Source organism: Platichthys flesus, chromosome 15 (assembly GCF_949316205.1).
Source record: "Platichthys flesus chromosome 15, fPlaFle2.1, whole genome shotgun sequence".
Classification (NCBI taxonomy): domain Eukaryota; kingdom Metazoa; phylum Chordata; class Actinopteri; order Pleuronectiformes; family Pleuronectidae; genus Platichthys; species Platichthys flesus.
In genome coordinates, this window is record NC_084959.1 from 18,727,854 (window position 1) to 18,739,933 (window position 12,080).

At 40.9% G+C, this 12,080-nt stretch overlaps 1 protein-coding gene across 1 annotated transcript in view; it reads left to right on the forward strand.

Annotated features, from left to right (window-relative positions):
• The window catches only part of med13a (mediator complex subunit 13a), a 77,167-nt gene extending 67,579 nt beyond the window's left edge, over positions 1-9,588 (forward strand). Inside the window, exons 21-30 of the mRNA XM_062406001.1 lie at positions 291-522; positions 1,729-1,920; positions 2,708-2,931; positions 4,057-4,199; positions 4,313-4,471; positions 6,247-6,435; positions 6,966-7,108; positions 7,203-7,367; positions 7,971-8,071; positions 8,453-9,588. Coding sequence (XP_062261985.1) covers positions 291-522; positions 1,729-1,920; positions 2,708-2,931; positions 4,057-4,199; positions 4,313-4,471; positions 6,247-6,435; positions 6,966-7,108; positions 7,203-7,367; positions 7,971-8,071; positions 8,453-8,585 — 1,681 coding nt within the window. The 3' untranslated portion in view covers positions 8,586-9,588. The remainder of the gene's footprint in view (positions 1-290; positions 523-1,728; positions 1,921-2,707; positions 2,932-4,056; positions 4,200-4,312; positions 4,472-6,246; positions 6,436-6,965; positions 7,109-7,202; positions 7,368-7,970; positions 8,072-8,452) is intronic.
• Positions 9,589-12,080: the final 2,492 nt, after the last annotated feature.

The following is a 12,080-nucleotide window of genomic DNA, read 5'->3' on the forward strand; positions in this document are numbered from 1 at the left end:
CATTTAAGGAAATAATAAATTCCTTTTATGAAGGATTGGTAAACATAATACCACTAATAATAATTACACATAAGGTAAATATGTATTTACTCCAATGTAGAATACACTGTTTGCTGTAGTATTTATCTGAAACTGTAGCAAACGGGTAAACAAAGAAGAGCTATTTGTGGTCTTTGTTACGTGAATAAATAAAGCTTGAAGTCTTGGATGTGTCCCAAATTATCATAAACTAAGAATTATGCAGAGCCCAAGATCAGTTTTATAACATCATGATCTTGTGCTTTCTCCAGCACTTTGGAACGAGAGAAGATCGGCGTGCCCACGGACGGCGAATCCCACGCCATCACGTATCCACCTGCCATCGTTGTTTACATTGTGGACCCTTTCAGCTACGAGGAGGCCGACGGTGGCCCGGGCCCGGTGCCCGTCCACTCCAGTGTGTGGACGCTGGGTTTGCTACGCTGCTACCTTGAGATGCTTCAGTTCCTGCCCTCACACGTCCGCAATTCTATCTCTGTACAGGCAAGTAAAGTTCCAGTGCCACATGTTTTATTGCCGATCATATTGTTTTTCATTATCACAACATTAACTCCATGAGTGAAAAATGCATTCGTTGTGTATCCAGTTTCAGTGAGTCGGTTACTCTTCATGACATAAGGATTAAATATTGAATAGCATCATTACAGACACATGTATATCATACATTACCTGTTAATACTGTATTATTCCATATATATTTGCTACTCTACATATCTTATTTATTTACATTTCAAATACGCACAATACTCTGCACTTTAACGCCTTTTTTTGCACTTCTGGATAGACGCTAAACTGCATTTCGTTGTATAAGTACTTGTACTGTGCAATGACAATAAAGTTGAATCTAATCTAATCTAATCTATCACTCACAGTGTAATGTGAGTGACCAAAAAATAGAAACAGCTTAATGTGCAGTACAATATCAACTAGAATGGCACTCAGTAGAGTGCATAACTCTGCCAAGGCCAAACAGGCAACTTATATTCATAAAGCTTTCCAAAATTCCACAAACTCAAACAAATCAGTTCCCTAAATTTGTCAGATTTTTCATCAAGATTCATGAATTATTCTTGTGAGGGAAATTTGTGAAATTGTCAAAATAATACCTCTATCTAATAATGCAAAAAAAAAAACTTTGCCCATGTCCCATCCTTCCAAGTTGTGTAGAAATCCGACAAGTACTTTTTGAATAATCCTGCAGACAAACGAGCAAGTCAAGAAACATGGGGGCAAAAACATTAACCTCCCTGGTGATGGTAATAGATACCACCACACCAGCCTTGAAAATGACCACAAAGACAACTGTCACCTGTCTCCCCCTGTGTCTACAAGAATCTGAAATTTTAACTTTAATAATATTTACATATTTAAAGCTGTGTGCATGTTTTTTAAACAAAGGTAAATGCGCTAAAAAAGGGCGATTGACTCCTTTCCCATTGCCAGTCGAGGAGTTTGTTTCTCTGTTGTTTTTTTTTCCTGATGCATCACATTCACGTCACAAATGCACTGAAAAACTGCCATTTGACCTGGGAGTGAATGCAGATTGTATCATTTCCATTGCCAACAAAGGCCAAATGTTAGCAGGTTTTAGTGGGTTTTTAAACCTCTTATGGAAAACCATCAATTAGTAGATATTTGTTGTAACCCCAGGTTGCTGACATGCACATGTTTTTCTTTTTCTTACCCCAGATTGTCCCCTGCCAGTACCTGCTTCAGCCAGTACGAGGCGAAGACCGTCATATCTACGCCCAGCACCTCAAGTCTCTATCCTTCTCCGTGTTCGCTCAGTGCAGACGGCCACTGCCCATCTCAACCAACGTCAAGTCTTTAACAGGCTTCGGCCCCGGCTTGGCCATTGACACAGCACTGAAGAGCCCAGAGGTAAATGCATACATTGACATAATCCATATGTAAAAGCAGAAACCGTTATTATTCTAGCATTCTTTTGCAGTTCAGCTCTGTAGCCGCACCCTGTTGGCATTTTGTGTCAGCATCAGCATGCCTGTGTTGTCCTCTGATCGATAGGCAAGCAAACGGAGCCTGACACCTCGGACCGGGCAGCAGCATTTTAGTAGCGTTCTGCTCTTCAGCCAGACATGAAGCTGACCTGGAGCGACACAGCCATTTGCCCCGGCTGTGTTCAGTCTGCCAGTGAGAAGAAAGAAGCCAATGAGATATAGAGGTTTTAGGACTAAACATCCACATATTTTTTCTTCTGGAACAGAACCAAGGGAACTTGTAACCCTGTAGTACTGGAGGTTTTTTTTCTCCTTTATCTGCTTGGCTAGCTCCCAGAGACCTCCATAATGGGATCTCGACTCCAGGTTTAGACAAAGGGGCGCTTTAGATCAGGACCTAATTCGGTTGACTTCCTTCCTTTCAGCCAGCGCTACCTCTAACACGCCAGCAAACCCAGCCCTGCTGGAGGAACTGGGACATGAATGGGACAATGGGTGCAACACCAGGGACACACAGGTTTTGTTCAGATACTTAGAATGTGAAATAAGCAGGAATTAGGATTGAAAGGCATCATTTCCTGTGGCTGTGAAAGTCCAGTAGCCAATCACATGTGCTCAAAATAAACAAATCTGCAGGCTTAATAGTTTTTGATCCATTTGTCTTCAAGTGCTGAACATTAATCATTTCATCTTCACCTTCCAAATTGTAGAGGCCGGAGTGTCTGCGTCTGTATACACCTCCATTCATCTTGGCACCGGTGAAGGACAAACAGACGGAGCTCGGGGAGACATTCGGGGAGGCATCGCAAAAATACAACGTGCTGTTCGTAGGTTACTGTCTTTCCCACGACCAACGCTGGCTCCTGGCCACATGCACTGACCTGTATGGGGAACTGCTGGAGACCTGCATCATCAACATTGATCTACCAAACAGGTAGGACTGTACCAAAATAAAACCTACTGTCTTCTTTCGCTGTTTACATCCAAAGGAAACACTTAAAGCCTCTGGGCCTCCGAACTGTTGTTATGAATTTTGGCTTTTTCTTAGGTTGAGGTATGTCGGGAATTCCATGTATTCATAATAAAAAATAAAAAGAACTAAACAGATTTAAAACAGAGTCAGATTTGAGACATTCTTTGGCTGAGCTGAATTTGAGAACATAAATACCAAAGTGAGAGGCACCGGACTTTCTCCAGAGTTTCTCCGGAAAAAAAAAAGAGCCACCTAGAAAAAACTGTGGAGAAAGTCAGAAGGATCCCAATGTGAGAGAAAAACAGGAGATTATACAAAGGATTCCCAGTGACCAAGTGTGTTGGTTGATGGCGTTTTCTAACACGCAACTGATGCAAAACTAAAAGAAGGAAAAGGGAATACAAATGTGTCGGGATGAAAAAGCGGTGTCATACACATACAGTAGGAGACATTAACGAAGTTCTTTGGATCCTTTAGTGATAAGATCAACGCTATTCACAATGGACTGTAAACAGAGATTTCCTCAGCTGAATTAATACATTACATCTGGCCTCTGCCTGTGGCACCACCCCTCACCTAAACACTCTTTACGTTAGCTTTGCATTAAGGGGTTTTAGGGCAACCTGGCATCATTCTCTACACTCTTGACTGGTTCATATTTCTCTGTGAACATCACACATTCAGTCACAGCTGGGCAACAAGTGTATATGACCTCACAAACGATGCACAGGGGCTTTCGCTGCTATTCACAATGTGTCTGCTTGATGTTAAAACTGTGTCATACTAGCTGTCAAATGAGACTCAGCTCCCTAAAATATCAATTAGACCCGAGAGGAAAGGCACATAACTGTCAGTCAAGCTTTGTCTGCATGGGCCCACACATTCCTGAGAGGAGGTTCACCTTCACCAATCTGAACAGCTTGGACTCATCATGTATTCATAATGATATACTGTATAATATATCATACATCAATACTATATAATATACAACATTTTAACGCACCACTGTTTAGTAGCTAGGCACTCTGTATTTACACTAGACAATGAAAAGAGGTTTTGACGTTTGTGTCTGTGCATGTTACACAGGGCGCGGAGGAAAAAGGGCTCAGTGCGGCGGCTCGGCCTACAGAAGCTGTGGGACTGGTGCTTAGGATTGGTGCAGATGACATCTGTCCCCTGGAGGGTGGTGATTGGCCGACTCGGCAGGATAGGCCACGGAGAATTAAAAGGTGAGGCATGCTAAAAGGCTTTTTCATGACTTCAAAAAAGACATTGAGTGTTCTCCACATCAGTTTATCACTTTGATTCATCCCCGTCACTCTCTCCCCGTCTGATGGTCCAGACTGGAGTATTCTGCTGAGCAGGAGAAACCTCCAGTCGCTAAGTCGCCGCCTGAAGGAAATGTGTCGAATGTGTGGCATCTCCGCCTCAGATACTCCCAGTATCCTCAGCGTGTGCTTGGTTGCCATGGAACCCCAGGGATCCTTTATCATCATGCCAGGTACAGTATGTGCACACTGGTAAAATTTTAAATGTACTTGTTATCCCTTTTTAATGTACAGCTGTCGTGTCAGTTGCATTACTCTACCAAGTAAGGCAGCGCCATTGCTTGTTTGTGGGTGTGTGTGTATGCGTGTGTGTGTCAGTGTCATGATGGATGGCAGCAGCATATCACCACCGTGTCCCCTTGTTGTCCAGAGCAGATTGATGGCAGGGAAGATCATGTACCTTTCACTCATAAAGCACTATCTCTCAGATTCCTATTGATCTCAATGCAGTGTGATGGAGAGCTTGATCAATGGGTTTATTTTGGGAAACGAGTGGGGGGATTGTCAGTGCATCATAGCAGGATTGTGTTGAGCGATGCTTGGCCGAGGACCTCTCCTTCGTCAAAAGCTCTTCAAGCTGAAGAGTTTAGAAAGGCTGTGTTAGCCACAGATGTACAAACATGTCTAACTATGTCTGAGGGCCTTAACTCAGAGATATGTTGCATTGCTGCTTATATGCCATAAATGTAGTTTATTTTCAAACAAGTTTTAAAACATATCAATATCCTAAAACAACAAAATGATTTCACTGATTTTAGCATTTAAACTATAGTGAAAGGTTGCTGTGTTGATCACAGTTGAGACAGTGTTAAGCTGAGGGTGCACGATTTGCTTGAAAATCGGTTGCAGTTATTTTTGTTTGGCTCTGAAAGTCTGTGAAAAACTAATCGCAGGGCTTCTCTTGATGCCGCAACCTTTGTGCTCACACAGTGTAAAGCCAAATACTAGTCATGGTGTCAAATGTTATAAAGAGAGAAAAACAAATTCTTTGGAATCTGTTATTCACAAAAATGTTGTTATAATGTCAGATTCTTTAAATCATGTTTTACAAAAACAACATTTAATGGAACCTCTTGCAGCAACATAGATACTGTATGGCCAATCTGTTTCTCCACATCATTCATATTATCCATGATTTGTATCTTTGGGTCCGTGGAAAATCCTCATACTGATTTATTCCCAACACAGATGAGAAATGTTAAGCTGCTCTGGTCAGCATGTGTCTCTGATCATAATAAAGGGAGATGTAAGTGGACAAGTAGTAAGGAGTTAGTGATGCAATAATGCTGTTAGTTTTTATATTGGGGATAGGTAAAAAAAAATTATAAATATGTAACTGGTAAACAATATGATTTTTTTTTCTCTGTGACCTATATTTAATGCGATAAGACCAACCAAGGTCCCCCCCCAAAAAAAGTTCAAACTGGGTTAGTCCTTGTGCTTTTTCTTGTCACTGAGAAATGTCTCCTTCTTCATAAAATGAATGATCATTCTTCATTTTCTGCTTCCTAATTTTTCCTTTCAATAACTCACTGCATGTTAACATTCATGTATAACATTCGTTAACAAACACTTATTAAGATCAGTGTGTTTTTAAAAATAAAAGTTGATTTAGAATGTAACACAGACACAAACTTGGGCTTTTATTGCCAAGTGTTTTCTCCTGGCTACCTTTCCCCATCATATCCACGCAGAGAGCCCTGTTGATGTACTGTTACTTGTCTGAGATTTCTGATGAATTCTTTTTCAGTGGTGCTTTGATTCTGTTAGTCAGAGTTTACGTTATGTTTTCTTGCTCAAACACAATTTTCTCAGTCAGACACGAGTTAAAGGATTTCTCCCACAGAAGATAAAATGATTGTGACAAGGATCCCTGTCTCGGTTCATTCTGCTCAGCCGCAGTGTTTATTGACCCGGCGCTCTCTCCTTCCTTTGTGCATCCCATCAGACTCTGTGTCGACGGGCTCAGTGTTTGGCCGCAGCACCACCCTGAACATGCAGACGTCGCAGCTGAGCACCCCGCAAGACACCTCCTGCACCCACATCCTGGTCTTCCCCACCTCTGCCTTCGTCCAAGTGGCCAGCTCCAATTACACCAACATCGACACCAACATCGACATTCTCAACGCCACCACCGGTCAGCAGCTCTCCTTCATCAATCTCGTAGTCCTCTTCAGTTACTAATCCAGTCTGACTCAGGCGGTTTGCTGGGGCTTAAACAAACTCACTGATGTTTAAGCAAAATGCAGCAATTACTGAGGTTTCCCCTCTGAACTGAACTGTTTGTTTCCAAACACTTCCTGTTTACTTTTCCAGTCTATAAAGAGTCTGGTTTAACAGTGTATGCTTACATACTTCTACAGCTCCCTCAAGTGTCTTCCCTTGTTTTCCCTGTGCAAATGGATGTGTTGCCAGAAGAATGAACCATGGTCCCTCACATTCCATACTCACTAAATAAATTATCCACATACCGCAATTGACAGTTAAAACCAGCGCCCACGTTATATTTTCTGTACGATATGCAAGTTATTGCCACAAAGAAATTGTCTAAATGCATACAGATAAGAAAAAAGGAAACCATTTCCCTCAGAGGATTTTTCGGATTTGTTCAGAGACTTATTGATAAAACATGTTATCACAATTGAATTATTCTCCTGTTCTCCTCAGATGGGTCTGATGCTATGGGGATCATTGACCTGCTGGACCAGGAGAACGAGCTGGTGGACCCAGACATCATCAACATCTCGCCCAACACCTCGCCAGTACACTCCCCTGGCTCTCATTACCACCACGGAGGTGACGGCATTAAGGTGAGACACGTGCACGCACACGGAGAAAGACCTTTAAGTGCCATCTGTTAAATAACCGACACTGAGCTAAGCTTGAGTTCCTGTCTGTTTCCAGGGCCAGAGTACGGACCGCATGGAGTCTCATGAAGAGGTCCCCAATCTCCTGCAGCAGCCTTTGGCCCTCGGCTACTTCGTCTCCACGGCTAAAGCCGGCCCCCTACCCGACTGGTTCTGGTCAGCCTGTCCCCAGGCTCAGAACCAGTGTCCACTCTTCCTCAAGGTACCAGGCATTGCCTCCTTCATCACTATTTATTTGGCTATTATAGAGTTGTATTTTAACACAAGAGCATTGTGAAATTGTTTTTTTAATTTGTGGTGAAAGAGCAAGACAAGCTAGTGAAACAATTAGATGCTGGGTGAGGACACATTAGGGATAAGGAGATACAAATGAAATAAACTTTAACAAGGCAACTACAGTAAACAAATTAGTCTTGGGATACTCTCCTTTTATTACTTTTCCATTAAAATGCAGTTCAGACGTAAACCGTGAGCTAGTCCCTAATTGAAGACGGAAGAATCTTTAGACATCATCATTAATCAACTGCATATCTGTTCTGTAGCATTTTTGTTGCTTATGTGACCCTCCATCAGCAAGTGGTCTTGTGTTAATTGAACCCTTGGATGTAATTAAATGGCACACACAAGAAAATGGCTTCACTAGCTTTGATTTTCAGCCATATCCCTACCTTCAAGATTTAGCTACACACTGCGCTGCTGTCACTCTGCTTCTAATAGAGCAGTGATTATTTAGATGAGATGTAATAAAAGGTTAATAACTTCATTATGACACTAAACCCTCTCCTTGTGCCCTCCCCTCCCCCAGGCCTCTTTGCACCTCCACGTGTCTTCAGTGCAATCAGATGAACTGCTGCACAGCAAACACTCCCACCCCCTTGACTCCAATCAGACCTCAGATGTTCTCAGGTAAACATCAGCAGAACACGCTCCACCAAAGGAAAACTGCACAAAATACTACTGGCACCATGTCCACTGTTTTTCCTGGGTGGTACTTGTAGCACTTATTCACACTGATTTACTGGTTTAAGCTCAACGTAAATTTGAAATGTTTTTTTTTTTGTTGTTGATGAAAACTGTTCCTGTACACACAGTTTCTTATTTGTGTTGGTAAACAATAATCATGTATTGGATAGTTTTCCTGTTATTTATACTTTTATTTTTATTTAAGTCAAATGCTACAGGACAAATCACAATTTGGTCAACACTTTCCTAAGCCAAGTGTGTCAACCTATGAACATCTCCAAATAAAAAATAAATAACTGCTTCCCTCTTTATATGCCTGGACAGATATGTTCTGGAGCAGTACAACGCCCTCTCCTGGCTGACGTGTGACCCGGCCACACAGGACCGACGATCATGTCTACCCATTCACTTTGTGGTGCTGAACCAGATGTACAACTTCATCATGAACATGTTGTAACCAACCGCCGGTTACAGGAGGGATGTAGGCCAATCATTTCACAGAAGAGGAAAAGCGCCAACTATCGTCAGAAAGCTTTGTCACGACTGAAGAAAACTGCAAGAACCAGACCCGAGTACGGAGCTGGATCCTGCACTGAGATAGGATCAGACAGCTGTAAAAAGCTGAGACGGCCCTGTCCCCCACGGCTGTCAGGACAGTCCTGTCCCTGTGATTTAAAGACATGCACATAGAGACAAGGGGAAAAAGAGGAGGGGAAACCAGAAGTTGAATTGCAATTAATGAACGTGAGAGAATGACAGATTGGTTGTTATGGTATGTAGCATGGCAGCACAGTCACTGGCCAGTCTGTATGAAGAGATGAGTCTATCTGTAAAGTTATTGGAAGAAAAGGGACATATTTTAATCAAGGAAAAAACTCAAGAATGGATCTTTGATTTTAAGTCATGAAATTCCTTTTTATTCCTTTGGATGAAATAGTATCCAAATGAATGCCTGCATCCATTTTATTTATTGTTTTTAAATGTATAATTTGTCTTATTTCTTAACCTTTTTTATATATAAATGGTGAAGGTTTATATCACCTTCCGGCTTTAAATCAATTGGTCTAAGATATATGTAATCGTCTTAATAAAAAAAAACAACCAGGAAAAAAATACCGATAAAAATTCAACGAATTCCCAGTAGGTTGCTTTTAGAGTATTATTTTTTGTAATGGAGACAGAATATTTGTATGTTCACAATGTACAGAAGTTCCGAGTTGAAAATTATGTTCCATGCCTTGAGCATGGAGGACTTACAGCAAAGCTGTAGCTACAGAGTTCTTGTACAGCAATGCACTTCACTGTGTTCAAATAAAGAGGTACATTGTTGTATATAGTATTTTATACCACACATTTAGACACAAAAACCAAACGGCAATATATATAAATAATTATATATGAATGCCATGCCAGCAGTTGGTGGTGTGGCTTCTGTTTTAGGAATAAAGTGCGTCAACTTATTTTTCTGTGCTTGTGTGTATTGCTTTGGGGGAGGGGACTGTGATGTGCAATTGGACAAGGAAACCAATAGAGGAGTGGAAGAACTATTAGCATCACATGGAAGTAGCTGACCTCAGGTTTGATATATTTTTTAATTATAAATGAGTAAAATAATGTTTCAGCTCATCCCTTTAGTTTACTGTACCTCTCCTTACTCTGATTGGCTGAGGCTCTTTTAGCGCCACTTCTGATTTGGTTATGAAGGCATTTAGACAATCCCATTTTAAAATCATTGTTTAAGGTCCAGTGTGTGAGATTTAGGTGAGACGGATATATTGGCAAAAGTTGAATATAAAATAAGCTGTGATGTTTTCAATAGTGTGTTTCATCTAAATTTTATGAATGGTTGTTTTCTTTACCCTAGAATGGGCCCTTTTATATTTAAATACTTTATATTTATCAGGAGTGGATCCTCTCTACGGAGCTGCCATGCTTTTTCATAAACCCAAACTGGACAAACTAAAAACCTTTTGAGTTTTCTCTGACAACTAATGTTTATTACAGGTTCTCTTTCATGTTTGGAGGGTGAGGTGAGGGTGAGGTGAGGGCTTTTCACTAAAACATGCAACTTCACCACTAGATGTCCCTAGACCCTAAACTCTGAACCTTTAAAGTAAATGTGTGGTGTAAATGAGCTTTAACCAGCGTGGATTGGTGCCTGTCTTATAAAAGCAGTGGTTTTGCTCAAAGGAGGAGGATCTACTTTCTTGATTTCTCCTGTTCAGAGAGAAACTGTACTTTTGAAGGAAATCCATTGGACTTGCTCTGTACCTTGCATATTTCCCAAAATATGTTGGCCTTGAAAAATTTGACCATCAAACCGCAAATATATTTTCGGCCCAGTGCCATGTTTTCTTTTTTGGAAATCATGGTTTTTATTAATAATCTGCTTCTGTGATACAGTTGCTCTGCAAGCTTGTTACGTCGCTAGCAAACTTGGGGAAAGGCATAGAAAAGAGCCTGCAGAATTGCCCTGGAGTCATGTAGTAGCAGCTGGCAATTCATTCGTTTGAGAGTTCTCATTTCTTCTTGCAGTCAGCAGCCTTTGAATACACAGAGGTCCTGCTCTGTTTAACTCCATCCTTCAGCAATTGCCGTCGATAGGCCCTTGAAAATGGAGTGGCATTTCCTCTAATAGCATCTCAATGACTGGGGAGGTGGAATTCTACAGCATTTAAGTCAGGGGTCTAAACAGTTAGAAGGCAGCAGACACTTAAGGTGTTTGTTTGCCTAAGGCATCTCATAACAAACCAAGTAAAAATATGAATATGCTCTTTTTAGGCACATAAAGGCCATAGTTTATCATGCGCTTCATCTTCTGCGCCTTGACTATATCTGTTTTTGTTTTCAAATGATGCTCAAATTCAAATTCATCTTTGCCTTTGCTTTCGCTATTCCCCCTCATACAGTAGATTTAAGTTACCCTGATATGCAAAGGCTAATAACTTGAGTGACGCTGTCACAGCTTCTTTCCTCAGCAAATTAAATTAGATTTTATATTATACCTTTGACAGCCACATTACTAATTCAAGGGGGTGAAGCAATGTATTTCATGAAGCGTTTAGGATACGCAGCCATTTTTATATATTCAGTAATTCAAATATTTTGCAGAGGTTGTGTTGTAATTAGATGATTTGCTGACCTGCTCTCTTTAATTGATTACAAATTAAGCAGATACAAAGTGAAGAGTTTATGCTAAGTGTGGTCATGGGAACAATCTGCAATCCAAAGAAATGATAATACAAGTGATGGAAAAAAATGATTGAGTGATTATACAAAGTTTGTATTATTGCATCATCAAAAAGAAGGTGAGCTCCTCTACACGCTCAACAAGGCCTGGGGGACCACTCAAGACAATTAAAGTGGATAATCACAGAATTGTTTCCTTTGTGAAGATAAACGTTTTTTAAAAAATGCAGCCAGTTCACAAACACTTGGAGGGAGGGTTGACATATCGGGTCTACAATTAGGAGCCACCTAAATACAGAGGCGTTAAGGTGCAAAGATCTAGCAACACAAGGCCAGTTTACAGTTTTATAGGTAAAACATCTCAAACAAAGCCTAAGATTCTTTGGACAGATGAAACCAACATTAGCCTTCACATCACGTATATCAAACATGGAGGAGGTTAGGGTTAGGGACGTGGAAATTTATCATGAGATTTGAAATAATGAGTTTCCCAGACTGGAGTTGCCTTAAAGTTTAAATGTTTAGCTCTGCAGAGGGTTACACAGCCAGCCACATGGCTCAGAGTGCAACCAAGAGAAGTTAAAAAGGAAGGTTTTTATACAATGTGATACAAATCAGGAAACAAATCAGAAAGCAGACAGGAAAATTCTGCTGACTGGCATCACTGTTACAAAAAAAGGAATCAAATCCAGAACACAGTTGCACAAATAAAGGTCAACAGGAGGTGGAAGACATTGCTGTTGTATCATCTAAGTGCACAGAA